Genomic DNA, 17,790 nt, shown 5'->3' with positions numbered 1-17,790 from the left:
AAGCTGACTGCTGTTTTCTTTCCTTTCTTCAGGGTCCTGTCGGGTTCACTGGACCCGTCGGCGAAACAGGAATTGCAGGAGAAAAGGTCAGCAAGGTCACGCTGCTATTTAATAAATCTACATTTTCTCGTCCCATCAAAGGCATCTTTTTTTGTCTCATTTTGAGAGGCCGGGGTTCAGGGTTCAGTTGTAACACACTGCGGGGAAAGACCCTCAGCAGACATTGTATGTAAACTAGGACTAGTAAAATGACAGTGTTTCGTCTATGTGTGTGTTGCCAGGGTGACCGTGGTGAGACAGGACTTCCTGGGCCACCAGGGGAGAATGGAGCGATGGTAAGGAGTAAGTCTGGACCGTACCTCTGAGCTCTGGGGTATTGATAAATGTTATAAAAAGTTACTTCAAGTTACTTTCCCTAACAGAGCACACCACTGCAGTATTCCAGAAATTATATCAGAAATGATTTTGTAATCGGTGCATTTAGCTGTGTCCCCTTCCTGCTGATGATTAAGCATTTAAAAACTGCACTTCTTTCTAAATTATTATAGTCCTTGTTGAACCATTCTTCTATGGTGTCTATGTTGTCTGGCTGTCTCAGGCCTGTGAACTGTTTAAAATTGGCCTCAAATATTTCAGCCTAGACAACAGAGGCATCTGGAAACATATTCTCCATCCCTTTGAGCTATGAGGAGGTCACATCTTACACTAAAGGACACCATTAATTTGGCTTTCGATCAAATGAGCATTTTCATAAATATGTTGACTAAATATCTTAAGACTAAATAAATATTATTCATTGCAAATATTTTTACAGGGGCACCAAGGAACACCAGGAGACATAGGACCACCTGGACCACCAGGTATACCAGTAAGTCCATCTTATATATATAACTTAATTACGTATTTTCATTCACATATTTTCACTTAGATTAGTATTGTTTTATTGAATTTGGAGAATATTTGGGTGGTGAGTGTTTAAATAGAAAAGAAACAGGCCCAAATACTTAAGGGACCACAGGAAATTGTATATTGATATATGTACTGATATGTACAGAATTAAAGGAGCTGACTCATAAGAGTCTTCAGTACATTAACTTGTATAAGGGAACACTCAGCACCATTAAGTGCTTGAAAGTCTGACTGAAACTAGAAAATTTTCTTTCCAACAGGAAAGACCCTGGATAAACAATTTATGGAATAGGATTAAGTGAACCAGGATAAAGATGTCATTACATCTAAATTAAAGCAATTAGGAATTTTGCCTTATTTATCTTTGACACTTATGCCAGCAGTTTGTTCCTTTTATATTATAGTAAATATATTGTGTTTTCTTCCAGAAGTGTTCCTTCTGTGACACACTGTGTTCTATGTACCTGCAGGGCATTCCAGGTCCTAGAGGTCTTCCTGGTTCAAGAGGTCCAAAAGGTAGAAGGGTGAGGACTTATTTATGTCATATTTATGAATGATCCCATCCATGAGAACAGAAGAGAGCAAATAAAGCAGCCTTGCCTTCCTGGGGACAGGAGATGGAGGTGTGGGAAAATGAGAGAGGTTGACAGGGAACACAGATCGAGGGAGTTGGGAGCAGTCTCGGCATAATAGGCATAGCCTTGTGCTCTGAAACAGGGAATGCTTGCAGGACAGCAGGCAGAGAGCTGAGCCTGAGTGCTGGACCCACGGTTTGGGAAGCAGTTGCACTCTTTCCACAACTTTTTTTCATTTGAAATCTCATGTCATCTTGTTGTCTTAAATTTGTGTCATCACTAAGAAACAAATGGCAGTTCTGTGTGTAGGAACCACAGTGGCAGCTTCCACAGAATCTCCATTCATCGTTGTTTCCACTCACTAATGTAGGAATCTTGGAGGCACACATGAAAAAATGAATGCATATCAGAATAAATGTTTATTTGAAATCACCACAATGAAAACATATGGATACCCGGCCAAGGTACGTGACGTCCTACAACTGTAGGCTGTTCTTAATTGAATGGGGGCTGCTGAAATATCAAATGTTCAGAATTGTGAATGGCAGTTTCTTAGCGGTCTGTCTGTTTTATTCATAATCAGATAGACTGATAATCAGTTTTCCATTTACAAATCAAACTCATAAACTGGAGAAGTGTTTCTGTTTTTTACAATTCTGACAGTTGTGTGAATTTTACTATACTATATATTGTATAGTGCTGTACTATATTTCTCTATTATTCCCTTTTCACCATAGTACCATATATTCTGTTTCAGGGAGGCAGAGGACCTGACGGGCCAGTGGGAGAGAGTGGCTCAGAGGGAGGAAAGGTAAGCAGCCTCATGTTGTTGTCACAGATTATGTCACAAAGTGACAAGACCCCTTTAACAACGTTGCACTTGCACACACTGTGCACCACCAGGACAAGTGTATCATCAAAGTAGACAGCAGGTACTATAGGTTTTCTGGGCAAGGATGTGTATCCACTTTTTAAAGTGCAATTAAAAGTGGCCTAGCGGATTACATCTAATTCCAAATGATCTAATTACAGACATTACAAATTCAGTTTAACAGCAAATGATGTCTCTTCTTTAGGGTCCAGATGGCCCACCAGGAAAGTCAGGTTTTCCAGGAGAGACGGTATGAAATTTGATTCGTTTTGTTTTGATTTGACCAAATTCCAATATCTAATTCATATTTCTTGGGGTCTCAGGGGAAAATTGGGGAGACTGGCGAAGCAGGGCCTCGTGGATTTCCTGTAAGAAAAAGCACAACGTTTCACACAATATTTCTGTGCAACGTGCATACATGATTTCACTAATCACAACCCACACATCAGCAAGGTTTGTGTCTTCGTGTCATTCAAGGGCATTCAAGGACCCTCAGGACCCCCAGGAGCTAAAGGAATCCAAGGTGAACCGGTATGGATCCTTATGTCTGTGTCCAAACAAGTTATGTGTTTGTCTGCTGGTTGTCAAGAAATGAGGTGCAACTTCCTGCATTCAAATTTTTGTGGCTAAAAGGAAATAGAACTGAAGTTTTGAGGCGCAACAAGCAATGATCTGTCTCCGATTTAAATCATTTTTTATGTCTTCTGTGTTTAATAAATCTGCACAGTTTCCCCCAACTATCATCCTTTGGAGTTTAATAGATTTGGATGAGAGGCATCTCCTTCCCCCTCCAGATAGAAAGACAAAGAGAGCATGGACAGTAACATTCTAAAACAGACAAGTTTTGATGTGAACTGAGGACTTGATCCTTCCAAAATTAGGAATGTGTGACAGATGTAGCGGTAAGCATCACTGAAACTGCCAAGTTGCTTCAGCACTTCTGAATGTTAACTGTGGCTAGCAACTTCCTTATGGATCAGACACAATATGGTCCATTTTACTTGATCCCTGTGAATAAACTGCTGCAAGCTGGTTCTGTTGAGCTATAGACTTACGTTTCATTCTGCTTAAACCTTCCATCTTGTCAAAACACATGTAGTTATGAAATAATGATGAGCTTTACTGTATATGACCTCATAAAGTCCAATGCTTGCATGTGTAGATATTAGTTTTATGAGGGTCTAATGAGAAACAAACTTTCTTCAGCATAATTTAACATTCAATTATCCTTTCCTCTGATCTGAAGATATAATGGAGCCAGTTTCCAACAACCCATCTTCAGCTTCATTCTATGTTGTATTCCATTTAAACACAAGGAAGCACTTAAATGTAAGAATGCCTCTACAGCCTGAGGGTCGTGGCTTGATTAAATCTAACTTGAGCCTCGGAGCCATGAGCCAAAATGCTTTCTATTAATTTATTGAATTCAGTGCTTAATGAACAAGTTCTTTGCTGTGGACCATTGGCTTTATTTGAGATATTTGAGTTTGATCTGTTAACAGGGACCCCCGGGCCCACCAGGAACCATTGGTCCCCTGGGAGATATTGGACTAAAGGTAACCCTGCTGGTTTTCGAGTTTGCAGTTTAGGGCCTAGCGGTTAAGGAAGCGGTGAGGTTCAGAAGTTACCGGTTCAAATCCCGATCCACCAAGGTGCCACTGAGCGAAGCACCGTCCCCACACACTGCTCCCCGGGCGCCTGTCACGGCTGCTAACTGCTCACTAAGGGTTATGCTTAAAGGCAGAGGACACATTTCGTTGTGCGTGCTGTGCTGTGTATCACTTCACTTTCTTCTTGATAATAGCCTGCTACCCCCACCCTCCCCACAGTTTTGATTCTTTTTTAAACTGTCCCTTATTTACCATCAATACCCATCGTCTCCAACACACAGTGGGATTCAGCTGAATTTTCAAATCATTACAAATTATACTACGTGGCCCTTTTCGTTGAATACACCATGGTGATTTCAATATGTAACCTGTAAATAGTACAGCATACATAACAATATCCTGGAATATCACATACATAACAATATCCTGGAATCCAATATCAAGGAATCCATAATTGTTCCGGTCCCAAAAAAACCCATCCTGCCTCCCTCAACGACTAGCGCCCTGTAACCCTCACCTCAGTAGTGATGAAGATCTTTGAACGGCTGGTCAGAGACTCCATCATTTCTTCACTACCGGACACACGCGATCACTGCAGTTTGCCTACCGTCCCAACCGATCCACAGATGACGCCATCTCACATCTACCTTGTTTTACTTTGTCACTTTATACTTTGACTCCACCCATTTGCACACCTTCACCCTACCTGTTACACATATTTTATGTTTTAGGTTAAAGACATAAAAGTGTAATATTTGGTTATGTTTGCAATATTTTCATATTGGTTCACTGTTTACTTGCAATATTTGCAATAATCTGGTCTGTAGCAGTCGCTAAAAGCATTTCACTGCATATCATACCGTGTATGACTGTGTATGTGACAAATAAAAATTTGAACTTGGAAATAGTACAGCATCTTAAACACTTTTTTTATTTTGGGGTTATTAAGAAATTCTGCTCATTGGGTGCTGATGCATTGTCTTTTCGGCATTGTTTTTCAGGGACCTCCAGGGAAGGTTGGTGAGAGGGGACTTCCAGGACAATCAGGAGAGAAGGTAAAATATTTCAACATTTCTCTGTTTACTAGCGACAAGCAAACGCCTGTACCACTGATGATTCTCACAGTTGTGGCTTCTGTGTGTGTACGTCATGCACAACACTCCAGTGTCAACTGGGAATTAATTTGATTGCTGTGCCTGGAATGGCGTCTGTCCAGTTGGAATCGCTCCAGGTTTTGGTTACTCATGGTGTTCTGCATTTTGGTGTAGAAGCGTAAACCAAGGCCAGAGTATACTTTCCCGCGGCCCCTTCATCCATTGCTCTCTAGTACCACCTAATGGATCTTCTCAGGAATTATACCTGGGTTGACAGCTGCAGCTGCACACAGGGCCTGTGGCACAATGGATAACGCGCCTGACAACAGATCAGAAGGTTCTAGGTTTGAGTCCTGGCTGCCTCGTGCTTTGGTGGGTCAGTGGTGGTTAAGGAAGCAGTCCCGTAATCAGAAGGTTGCCGGTTCGAATCCCGATCCGCTGAGGTGCCACTGAGCACAGCACCGTCCCCACACACTGCCCCCAGGGCGCCTGTCATGGCTGCCCACTGCTCACTAAGGGTGATGGGTTAAATGCAGAGGACAATTTTCATTGTGTGCTGTGCTGCAGTGTATCACTTCACTTTTTCACTTTCAGTCCAGGTCAGACTGCAAATAGCGAACCTATGTAACCATTGCAGAACTGCTTCAGACCAACAGGTCACTGAAAATGTCACTTATTAGTTAAAAGGAAGATGGAAGACAACATGCGCAATATTGGTTTCTACCAACAAATGGTCAATATCTCTACAATCCAAGCAATGATGTACTGCAGACGTGTATATGATGCATCAAGACGGACCCGAAAGGAACTTCACTCCACAGGGAGGGTTCATATTTTTATACCAGCATATTCTAATTTGACAGGTTATACTGAAAGTCATATTTGAGAATTTGCCAATCAAATCATTAATAATTTCAAGATATTATACCCATTTGTTTATGGATTGTGAGATGTATTTGGGTTTGTTCTTATGAAAGATCCACTTCACTAATATGTTCAATATTTAAATGACCAATAAATATCTCCAAAATACATTATTTTGGCCATTATTCATCATTGTCATCCAAACAAAATGCAAAGGGTGGCTATAATAGCAGCTTCTATGTGACCCCTAATGCCTTGACATCTGTTGTTAAAGACATTCTGATTGAAATTTTTTTATTATTATTTTCTGTTTTAAGGGTGCAGTTGGACAAGCAGGAAACAATGGAGAGCCTGGCTTAATTGGGCAGCGGGTGGGTATAATTATGTTCACATTATGACAGCAGGTCTATGGCACTGATATTTTTACAAATATTCCACAGCAGTTTGCTATAATATGTGGTTTATGTCTAAACTTTCTACCATTTTTCCAATAGGGTGAGCCAGGCCTTGATGGAGAAGCTGGACTCACTGGATCCGATGGAGCCAAGGTTAGAGAATCTGATTGTTCCAGCCTGTGTACTTTCAAAAACCTAACTGTATTATCAGGATGTTAATGATTGACAGCTGCTTATTAAGCAGGTATTGGAAGGAAAATTTCACTACAAAGACTGCCACTTCGATATTACTGGGATTATTGGGATTAGGTTAGGTAATTTTTTTATGACCAAACCCTAAATGCTGACTCAGACCATTTACTGTGCATTAGGATGATTGGCACATCATGGTGTAGTCCAGTCACTGTAATTAGGAACAAGAATATGAGTGCTGGGTTAGGGTTAGGATGGGACCGAGACATGAATCTAATTGTTCATTTTCAGGGTGAAAAGGGGGAGTTTGGGATTGAAGGAGCCAATGGAGAGAAGGGCCACTTGGGAATGAAAGGCACAGAAGGGCATTCTGGAGACCCAGGACTTGTTGGCATCAGGGTGAGTCTTTTGAGTCATAGTACATCAAGTAGCTTCTTACAGTGGAATACTTTATTTGGACAACATATTTCTTTGTTCTGTGGGATGTTTATTTTAGGGTCCCGAAGGAAAGCCAGGCAAATTTGGTGAGAGGGGGAAACCAGGACTAAAGGTGTGGTTACAGTGATCCTCTGTGACATCTATTCACTGTCGTGACACTATCTAGTTCTATAAAAAGTTGTATTGTGCACTAAAGGGCAACAAAGGTCACCAGGGTCATCTTGGAGAGACTGGGCCAGTAGGTGAACGGGGAGAGGCAGGCTTCATCGGACCAAAAGGTTCCAGAGGAACAATAGGACCTGTGGTAAAGTAGAAAAGTTAGACACGCTTCAAAACGATCTCAGATGATTATCCTCACCTATCCAGATTTCATGCATTTTATAAATACTACAACGTGTCCTTTAGTATAACACACCAGGATATGATCTGTGCCAATTTTAATTTGCACTTGCTTTTTTCCTTCTAATTGGGATTTTTCAGGGAGCACCAGGTAAAATGGGGCAACAAGGAGAACCAGGAATACCAGGATATGAGGTGAACATTCCTCATTATTAGATTTTTCATACTCATGCATTCGTAGTATAGAACAAATATGAATCCAACACAATATATGTGAATTTCAGTAAAATTCAACATATGAAATATTAAATATTCATGTAAATACTGCAAACATGCTGCTCCCGTGGGTCTCCATTTGAAAGATGCACCATAAACCTCATTGACTGTCCGTCTCGCTCTTTGTGTAGAGATTGTCTCTGGAATGTCACATCCGTGTCATAGGTCCGACCCAGACAGGAAGTAAACATAGCGCAGCTGTGCTAATTGTATGTTAAATATTTATATAAAGGAATCACGGTGATTAAGAGAGTCTTCTTGTTGTTTAACTTGTTGTTGTAGGGACACCAAGGCAAGCAGGGCCCAGTTGGGCCTCCTGGACCAAAAGGTGAAAAGGTAATATTTCATCAGAGTGATGGAGAAGGTTGTTCTGGCGTAATTTGACTTTTCGGTAAATATTTTAGAAATAAAAACACAAGATATCACAATGCGCACTGCATACAGTGTGTGTGCAGCCACCCATGGATGGCTGGATGGGTAGTTTATGCCTGGAAGATCAATCTTGAGACAGCTGGAAAAATGGCATGCTTTTTTTTTTTTTTTTTGGCATTTTAGGGAGAACATGGTGAAGATGGGAAAGTTGCAGGTCCCCCAGGTCCACCGGGTGACATTGTGAGTTATGTACTTTAGTCTGGATGTTCTAGGAGAGATCCTGAAACCAACCTAATTTCTTCATATTTGGGTGTAGGGTCGTGTTGGAGACAGGGGAGAGCGAGGTGAATCTGGGGACCCTGGTTATCCTGTAAGTGGGATTTCATTCTTGTACTCACATTCCTTATCCTGTGCATGTCAACAGTTGTGATTCTAAGTGTACCCACATGGTGTATCTATGTGTGGTTCATTCCTTGCTCATAAGAAATGTAAGTTACATTAAATGGTATTCATTATTAGAAATGTAAATTACAGAAATGGTTTGTGAAGTGCAGACCAGTGTTTTTCTTCATATGCATTTGTATGAAAACTTTGTACTTGGTGAAACGTTCCCTCAGGGACAGGAAGGTGTAATGGGACTGAGGGGCAAAGCTGGAGCCACCGGACCACCTGTGAGTTCGACCACACATGCACACATACACTTATTTACTTTGCTATTAAATACTTTTAATGTGGACTTTTGGGACTCACATTTTTGACAGAATTTTTCCTTTAAAACGTTAGAGTAAACAGAGCTGTCAGTCTGACATTCTGAAGCATTTTCTCTCTATGCTTGTAAAAGGGAAATTCTGGACCAAGGGGACATCCTGGACTAAAAGGATCCAAAGGCGAGCAAGTATGAACAAATAATACTAATAAGTGTCACTTTTAATGATATTTATAAATTAGATGACTGACATCGTTTTGGCAAATAAAAGGAATTGGATGGACAGACGTTTAATCTGAAAATCAGAATGTGAATTTAATTGTTCAGAAATCATGCAAACGTTACACAATATTTTAGTTCCCCTTGAACCACAACACAGCATACATTTCATGACAAAAGAACTCACCAAAAAAACTCACTTTTTTTAACAAAAAATTTCTATTATTTTTTACTTGCACTTCAGCAATTCTATCAACTGTCACATGGTAGTCTTATATAGAATAGTAAAATGTTAAAATAAATTTGAAGATACATATTTCCAATGGATAATATTTTATAAAACTTTGTTAACTATCTGTTGATTTTCAGGCTAAAACTGTGAAGGCCATCCCCAAAATGTATTATTTGTATGCTACGTTAAAAATACTAACAATACCAGTCTCTGTTCATTAATTATGTCACGTTTCAGGGCTTAAAAGGCAAACCAGGCAGCAGAGGGACATCTGGAAGCAGAGGACCAGCTGTAGGTCACATTTACTTCCTATCCACTCAGTGCTCTACCTTTATCCGCTTCTAACAATGTTACGCTGTAAAGTTAATATCTTGTTTACCCTATTCTTTATCAACTATAAATCTAAAAAATGCAAGCGATTTTAATAAAGTCACGATTGGAAACCATGCGACACTTTATTTAAATACCATTAACCTTTCCTAATTCTAAATGGTGTGTTAAGGGATTGATAGCTAGAATGGTATTTGGAGGTAGACCTCTTTGCATGGTATGTATAGCATTTATACAACTGCAACATACTGCTTGCTAAAGGTTATCGTGCAAAGTCATAAGTTTTTCGATGAGTTTTTCCTTTCATTTTGATGAGTTTTTTCTTTCATCCACAATGTAATGCAACCTTTATTTTTGTTTGGTTCTTTAACTTTTTTCTGTTCTAATCCAGGGCCTATTTGGTCTACCAGGCCCAAGGGGAGTTGTGGGTCGTGAGGGATTGGAGGGCAACACTGGAGCAGATGGACTTCATGGAAAAGATGGGTCCAAAGGAATGCCTGTGAGTTTACGTCTGAGGCTGATGTATCCTTGCCATTAAAGTAAAAGAGTTTAGACTTTAGCTGTGTACTATCACTGTATTTTATGGCTGTTCCCATTTTAGGGAGAGCAAGGTGCTGATGGGCACATTGGGCTGCCCGGCAAAACTGGTGAACGTGGCAAAGTTGGCCTACCAGGGCTACCAGGAAATCAAGGTTCTTATGGGCAAAAGGTGAGAGTTCTATTGTAGTCTGGCTTATATCTGTAATGATCCTCCCTGGAGTCCAGCGTCAGCCCTTAGCGCAGGCCCCGCCCATTCCTGATTCTCTACATCTGTTTTCCCTCTTTAAAAAGGAGTGTTGGGGGGGGGGTGTCTGTCACTGGCACGTGTTTGTCAGTCAGGTGCTGTCTTCGCGTTGTGTGTGCGCGTGGTGTGAGTATGCATTGTGTGTAGTCAGTGGGCTGGTGTGGCCGCAGGGCAGTCGTGGCCTGAGTTTTCAGGTGTGGCTGTGTGTTGTGTTTTCAGATGGTGTGCGTGGGTGCGAGTGATCCTTTCCTTTCCCTGTTTCCACTTCCCCTTCCCCAAAGTAGATTCCTATGTCTGTCTATCAAATTCTTCATTTTTACAGTTTATTAACATTTTATGACTAATTGTTTTATGAACACAAGCAGAAGTAACAGATTGTTACAAATCATTGTGTCAACTTGGTATCATATTCAGGACAAAAGGCCTTGTAAAACATTAGTTCTTTCCTGTGTGACTTTTAGTTTTCTTTTAGTGCCTTACAACAAGAAGACCTGGAGTAGTCTGTGCAGCACAGAGTTGGGTTATTCTCCAAGCGTTCAAACTTCATTTCCTCTAGGTGCTCAGGTTTCCTCCCACAAGCAGACAGGTTAAGTGACTTGGTGACCTCTGTGTGTGTGTGTTTATTCAGCAACTGGGATGTTCCTGGGGTTGAGTGAAGCTTGTCTTCTCTTTGACCTTGATCTATGATTATATAGATGTATATTAAATATAAAGATGCATTCTATCTGTGCATGGTCATTACAGCCAGTTATAGGTTGACTGTGGATTGGGTTTGACTCTGGTGTCATAGTAAGGATGCATGAACATGAATTTATTGCAGAAATGATGATTTCTCTCACTGGGGTTCAAGAAAGTCAGAGATCTTTCTGCAGTAATAATATCTGTCTAATATCAACTTGTACTTTACAGTATCAGTACAGACTCCTCATTCATGTATTTTCATGACAGGGTGAGCGGGGTCTTCCAGGCCAATCCGGACCCCCTGGAAAAAAAGGTTTAATGGGCAGCATGGGTCTGCAAGGAAAACAAGGAAGCAAAGGGGTCAAAGGGCAACCAGTGAGTGTCAATGATTTTTATGTTTTTCAAGTTTTGAAATTTGGCAAGTGTTTCTAAGTGACTTGTATGTTGTTATGGCATGCTTAGAAATAATAGACCTTAGAAATAATTACAGACCACACACATTTGCCGACAGTCGAGCTGCTGTGGCTTTTCATTTCAGTTCCCCAATTTTGCATTGCAGAACTCAAATTTTGTAAAATCTGATGTCATGCAATTCAACACATAAGATAAGAGTTTCACTCAAGTTTTTAGTTTGTTTATTATAAGAATATTCTGCCAGACAGAGAGAGATAAAATCTCAGGTAGACATGGCCGTGACAGTGTTTACAGTATTTATAAAACTCTGGTTTTAATGTTGAGTAAGCAGTATGATGCAACGATTATCATTTTTACATGACTGTGCTTTTGAAGTCCGCAACAGACAGAGTCTCCTTTGTCTCCTTCTCTAGGGTGACCCTGGAGAGTCCGGATTCCCCGGGGTGTTTGGTGTTTTCGGCCCTAAGGTATTACTATACACACTTTGATTTGTCTCAGTATTTCATACTATCAAAAAGTGAAACCATCTGAACACAAGCCATGCACTAACTGGCCTGCGACATAGACCAAAAGCATGTCGGTCTAAAGTCTGCTAAAATGGCCATTGCTGTTTGAAATAAAGCAGGCAGATGCCTGAAGGTTGACCTGAATGTGAAGCATGTCATTACTGACACTTTAACATGGTCATGTACATTTATTGGTGGTCTTTTAACATAATTCTGCATTACCTTGGTTTATTTTTAGGGACCACCTGGAGACCCTGGATTAATAGGAATCCAGGGACCAAAGGGACCACCTGGCTTGATGGTAAATAATAGTTACTCGCCTAGCTCACAGCATCATATAGTAATATGTGCTAACAGTGTTATACTCTCTGCCTAGGGCAAAGACGGATCCATTGGTCCAACTGGCATCATCGGCCCCAGTGGGAATCCAGTTTGTATCTTTTTTTCAGTCTACACATAATTTCTTTATGGTATATACTGTTCTTCATGCCTTAATTTCCTTTTTTGTGTGACTCAGGGACCACAAGGAGATAAGGGAAATCGGGGCGAAGCGGTGAGTTATTGTCCACATCAGCCATGTCTACAATGTACAGTTATTTCAGGCTAAGTCGTGTTGCATTCCTTGTACCTGTTCTGTTACAATTCTGTGATTATTTCTTCCTTGCCTTCACAGGGCGTACAAGGACCACGGGTAGGTATTTATATCCATTACGTTAACAGTAACAGTGTCTTCTCCACTAATATCCACATAGACTTGTTAGAAAGGGGGTTTATTTTTGAATATCTTAATCTCATTTGTCTTTGGCCTAGTCCAACAACACAATATATAATTTTTTTACAGGGACCTCCAGGACCTCGTGGACCTCCAGGACCACCAGTAAGTTTATTGTTCTGTTGCATACCTATCGTTGTTATTTTCTGTGTATTTTTGTGCTTGGACTCATGTCGCTGTTATTTGTTTCTAGGGTCCCCCGGGTATACACATGGCTCTCGTGAGTGTGCACTTCCTGTTAGCATTGCAATCTTATTAGTAAATTTTATATATGCAATATACTGGTTAACTTGTCTTTAAAAACATAAGTGGATGGCGAATTGTGTTTTTTCAAATTGATAATTATGCAACAATAATGGTCGAAGCTTAAGGGACATCACAGTAGAATTATACTTGTGTTAAGGTCAATAAGCAGATGTAATATGTGATATTACTGTGGGGAAAATAATTATGTGATCCCCTGCTGATTTTGTCAGCCGACTTACATAGAAATGATTAGTCTATTATTGCAATGGTAGTCTTACTTGAACGCTGAGAGACAGGACAATAACAAAAAAATCAGCAGGGGATCAAATAATTATTCTCCCCAGTGCCTTGAAAAAGTATTCATTCAAGTATTCATGAAATTGACATGTATCAGTAAAATGACACTTCCCTGGATTTCTAACTTGCCTGTAAGTATACATGACATGTAATCCTTGATTTTTCTCCTAGCAGAAGAATGAGGCTCTTGGTGCTGCTGTTCAGGTTATAATGAATTCCCATGCTGCACTCAGGTCAGAGGTGAGCTGATGGTTCCAATGATCAGAACATATGTGTTTATGTTTAGCACATTTTACACTATTGGTGATCAGTGTAGGCTAAGGCTGATAGATTTCTAGTGGGTAGGACACTCACCAGATGAACACAAAGTGTCAGGCTGATCCCCCGAAAACTACCGTAGTGTCCCTGAGAAAAACACTTAAACCAGGTGGGCTGAACCTGTAAATGAAGTTGTTCATTTGTCTGCTAAATGCCATAACATGTTTGTTTTGACCACCACCGGGTCAGTGGTGGCCTAACGGTTAAGGAAGTGGCCCCATAGTCAGAAGGTTACCGGTTCGAATCCCAATCCGCCAAGGTGCCACTGAGGTCCCCACACACTGCTCCCCGGGCACCTGTCATGGCTGCCCACTGCTCACTCAGGGTTATGGTTAAATGCAGAGGACAAATTTCACTTTGTGCACCATGTGCTGTTCTGCTGTATATCACAAGTGACAATCACTTCACTTTCATCTTCTACTGGAAACCTGATATATTACCATTGTATTAATGAACTGAAGTGACTGCTATCTTTTGTATCTTCAGAATTACCAAGAGGTGGATCTCCCAATGTTGGACCAGGGATCAGAGATCTTCAAGACCTTACACTACCTCAGTAATCTAATCCACAGCATTAAAAACCCATTAGGAACACAGGAGAACCCTGCCAGAATGTGCAGGGACCTTATGGAGTGTGAGCAAAGGTTGCATGATGGTGAGGATGCATATTATTTAATAATTCATGAGTAAAATATGTTGTTTATCTGTCATAGTCTCTCTCTCTCTCACACACACATACACACTTATGCAGTGGTAGGGTAATAAATATGTATAATTTATTAACCACTGTATGAATCTCCACATTTCTTAATTCTTGTCTCAGGTTCTTACTGGATAGATCCTAATTTGGGCTGCTCCTCAGACACCATAGAGGTCACATGTAACTTCACCAGTGGAGGCCAAACCTGCCTGAAACCTGTAACTGTATCCAAGGTCAGTCACCATAGCGAATGTCACTGCTGTGACTGCATGGTGCATCAGCTTTGGATTTCCCAGCAAATCATGGATTTTTCCCAGTTCACAGCGTGACATAAATACTGAAACTATTTCCCTGCCATAAGGTGAATCCGTAATTTGCTACATCAGAAAAAGCCAATAAATGGAACTGGCTGATGAATGTGTAAGCAAACGGTCAGGTATTCAATGTAATTTAGGCTTATATTTTATATTGCCCCCTTGTGGTCTGCTAAAGCTTAATTCAAGACCAGATTGAACAGAAATTTAAATGAGGACATAAATGATCCATTTTAAATGTTGAATAATTTTGAAATACCAATGCCTCATTTACCCAATATATCAATAAAATATTATGTACCAAGTAATGATAGTTGTATATCAGGGTTAATTTCATGCAAAATCACTTTTATGCACCCTAAGTTATTGTGACATTGTCATGCGTGTGACACATGTTTTTTGTCATTGCTACAGCTTGAGTTTGGCGTGGGATTAATACAGATGAACTTCCTGCACCTTTTAAGCTATGAAGCAATTCAGCACATCACCATCCATTGCCTTAATGTTCCAGTTTGGACTACAAGCATCTCCAAAAAAACATCCCCAAATTCAGTGAGATTTAAAGCCTGGAATGGACAGATAGTTGAAGCTGGGGGTGTTGTGGCACCCAAAATACTCAGAGATGACTGCTGGGTAAGACCATTGTCCTTTCATAAGTAGTTTTTTCATGAAGTAATCATTTAGTTGACGCATGTGACCTGTATGTCAATTCCGTAACTGCAGAATTGTAGTGTAAATATGAAAATTCATTCTGTAACATATCTTTTTTTTTTTTCTAGCTCACAGATGGTCAATGGCACCAGGCACAGTTCATGTTCCAGACCCAGGACACTGGATTATTGCCCATTGTAGATGTGTACAATTTTCCCACCACAAAGCCAGGTTCACACTACCACCTGGAGGTGGGGCCAGTGTGCTTCCTGTGAAGAACCACGAGTGACCACATGTCCCAGGCCCATTGCCTGTCTTCCTGGGCTTGAACTGTACTCGCTGAGATGAGGGGTAACACTAGAGGAACTCTGGAGAAAACAGGACTTCTCCCCTTAACAAACCTCTCAGGAAAAATAAGCTCTTAGGTCTTTCAGGAACTTGTCAGTGTTTTCATTTAAACACAAGACCTGGATGCCCCAGAAGAGGAATAAACCGTCGTTCTTGGACTACAGTTCTGCTTTAATTTATTGTACACTCTGGCTGTACACTCCAAGTGTCTTTGAAGGAGAAGAGTGTAGTAAACAGAAATGTACATTTGGCATTTACACATCATTTTGTCTGTTATCATCATATAATGTCTTACATGTATTTGTATAGCTCCTGTAAAGTGCAATAGAAAATGACAGGATGTCCTTTATCTGGCAGACTTTCTATATAATTAAGGTCTACTTTTTAATAAGAATACATTCAGGTTTAATGACACTATAAAGTACATCCAATTCCAGCAGGTCAGCCTCTTCAAGCATGGAACATAAGTCCTTAGGTCAAAATAATGGCACGGGGAGGTGGGGATACCCAGCAGAGAGAATCAGCCTACCTCTCCTCTCTCAGACGTGGTGCTCAGATGGCCGGCGCCGAGGCAACACAGCTCTGGTTGGCTCACAGAGCTTGGAAGCCAGTTTTCTTATAGCCATTACCTGGGCTATTTACTAAAAAGCCTCCGAGAAGTCAAAGGGATTTTTCTTTATATGATTCTAAATGTGACAGCAATCAAGCACGCTTTGTTCAGTAAAATGTACAGAATTTCATGGTGGTTGTATTTAATGCTGTGTAACATTTGTATAATTATGCAGGTCTGTTGTACACAATAGAGCCCTTTATATCAGCTGTTATTTAAATGTACAGATTTCCATCACCAAAAAGTCTTTTTGCACCATGCAAGTGAAATGATTCAGTATTCCAACCATGAAACCTTCACCCCAGGCCCTTTTGCATGTACCCAGTAGTAGAAACTCCTTCATTGGATGGTCTATCATCACCATAGCAGTGGAACCTAAAAGCTTACATTTGTTCTCAAGTTCATTGGGAGGAATTAGTATGTGCAGCACATTAACTTGGGTACTAACATCCAAGCAACATTTTTATTAGTGTGACTACAGTTGACTGTGAAACCTCTGGAACTTATTTCTTGCGCAAAGCAGGGTTTTGCTGTGTGCGTGTGTGTGTGTGGTGTGTGCATGTTTGTGTGATAGTGAGTGTGTGTTTATATATATATGGGTCTGAAGAAGTATATATGAGTTTTTATTTAGAATGATGAATCATGTACTGTACCAATACAATGTTCCATGCCTTTATATCCGCAGCAATGTTCAACCTGTCTGTGAATGTTAACATATCTTGCAACATTTTCAACAATCTGAATACCTCACATTTTAAACCGCGAGCCGAGCAGCATCAAAAGCAGAAAGGGAAAAATTACAGCACTTGCCTACTCATCATCACGTCTGTCTGTTCTTTTTAACTATTCATTTTTTCCATTTGATGTTCACTTTTGTTTACACAGACACATAAATGTGGATGGTCAATTTTTCAAACCATTGCAAGAAATCGGATGTTTATATTAAAATAAAAAAAACATAACTTTGCCTAATTTCTGGTATGCAATATTACAAACAATAATTTGTAATAAGCTTTTAAAAGTATAATTAACTGTCACATGAACCAGTATACCCCATGTCTGCATCCCTTCCCTCCCCCGCATAACTTTTCTGACCGTGTGATGGCAGCAGAGATCCAGTAAACTACAATTTAAAGTGAGTTTTTTTAAGAAATGCCTTCTGCCTTCTGTTTTATCATATCACAGCAAAAGGCTACAAGCTTCTACACTTAGCCAGTCATGCAAATTTTAAAAGCATAAAACACTGCTTGGATTGTCATTATGATATGATATGGTGTTTTATATTAAAAACTCTCAGATACTTTAATAATCATGCATATGTGCTTGATAGGAATTGAGACATAAAGATCACAGTTTGTGAAAGTGATTGTCATTGTAAAACACTGCAGCACAGCACACGGTGACAGAATTACAAAAGAAACAAATGGAGCTAAAACAGAGTAAGTACAGGCAATGTAAAAGATGGACTTATTTCACTAATTCTATTCGAGAAGTAAACCTCAGTGCACACAATGAAACTTGTCCTCTGCTTTGAGCAGTGGGCAGCCATGACAGGCGCCCGGGGAGCAGTGTGTGGGGACGGTACTTTACTCAGAGCCACCTCAGTGGTCGGGATTTTAACCTGCAACCTTCTGATTACAGGGCCGCTTCCTTAGCCGCAAGGCCACCACTTAAAATATTAAGTACAAATGGGTACAAAACTGCATTCATCCATCCATGCATCTGCC

At 40.4% G+C, this 17,790-nt stretch overlaps 1 protein-coding gene across 2 annotated transcripts in view; it reads left to right on the top strand.

The window, feature by feature from the left end:
• Nucleotides 1-16,739, top strand: part of col27a1b (collagen, type XXVII, alpha 1b) — a 52,006-nt gene extending 35,267 nt beyond the window's left edge. The window contains exons 25-61 of one of the 2 annotated variants that reach the window (XM_028995564.1): nt 33-86; nt 282-335; nt 815-868; nt 1,380-1,433; nt 2,242-2,295; nt 2,561-2,605; nt 2,679-2,723; nt 2,833-2,886; nt 3,858-3,911; nt 4,967-5,020; nt 6,241-6,294; nt 6,418-6,471; nt 6,802-6,909; nt 7,007-7,060; nt 7,145-7,252; nt 7,429-7,482; nt 7,846-7,899; nt 8,119-8,175; nt 8,252-8,305; nt 8,553-8,606; nt 8,777-8,830; nt 9,330-9,383; nt 9,814-9,921; nt 10,024-10,131; nt 11,155-11,262; nt 11,715-11,768; nt 12,046-12,108; nt 12,184-12,237; nt 12,325-12,360; nt 12,481-12,498; nt 12,649-12,684; nt 12,773-12,799; nt 13,294-13,362; nt 13,927-14,095; nt 14,264-14,373; nt 14,869-15,087; nt 15,234-16,739. In XM_028995564.1, coding sequence (XP_028851397.1) covers nt 33-86; nt 282-335; nt 815-868; nt 1,380-1,433; nt 2,242-2,295; nt 2,561-2,605; nt 2,679-2,723; nt 2,833-2,886; nt 3,858-3,911; nt 4,967-5,020; nt 6,241-6,294; nt 6,418-6,471; nt 6,802-6,909; nt 7,007-7,060; nt 7,145-7,252; nt 7,429-7,482; nt 7,846-7,899; nt 8,119-8,175; nt 8,252-8,305; nt 8,553-8,606; nt 8,777-8,830; nt 9,330-9,383; nt 9,814-9,921; nt 10,024-10,131; nt 11,155-11,262; nt 11,715-11,768; nt 12,046-12,108; nt 12,184-12,237; nt 12,325-12,360; nt 12,481-12,498; nt 12,649-12,684; nt 12,773-12,799; nt 13,294-13,362; nt 13,927-14,095; nt 14,264-14,373; nt 14,869-15,087; nt 15,234-15,380 — 2,607 coding nt within the window. In that variant the 3' untranslated portion in view covers nt 15,381-16,739. The remainder of the gene's footprint in view (nt 1-32; nt 87-281; nt 336-814; nt 869-1,379; nt 1,434-2,241; nt 2,296-2,560; nt 2,606-2,678; nt 2,724-2,832; nt 2,887-3,857; nt 3,912-4,966; nt 5,021-6,240; nt 6,295-6,417; nt 6,472-6,801; nt 6,910-7,006; nt 7,061-7,144; nt 7,253-7,428; nt 7,483-7,845; nt 7,900-8,118; nt 8,176-8,251; nt 8,306-8,552; nt 8,607-8,776; nt 8,831-9,329; nt 9,384-9,813; nt 9,922-10,023; nt 10,132-11,154; nt 11,263-11,714; nt 11,769-12,045; nt 12,109-12,183; nt 12,238-12,324; nt 12,361-12,480; nt 12,499-12,648; nt 12,685-12,772; nt 12,800-13,293; nt 13,363-13,926; nt 14,096-14,263; nt 14,374-14,868; nt 15,088-15,233) is intronic. The other variant, XM_028995565.1, reaches the window with a different exon arrangement.
• Nucleotides 16,740-17,790: the final 1,051 nt, after the last annotated feature.

This window comes from Denticeps clupeoides, chromosome 11 (assembly GCF_900700375.1).
Source record: "Denticeps clupeoides chromosome 11, fDenClu1.1, whole genome shotgun sequence".
NCBI classification, from domain to species: Eukaryota; Metazoa; Chordata; class Actinopteri; order Clupeiformes; family Denticipitidae; genus Denticeps; species Denticeps clupeoides.
The sequence above is the reverse complement of the archived record's forward strand: the minus strand, read 5'-3'. Positions and strand labels throughout refer to the sequence as shown.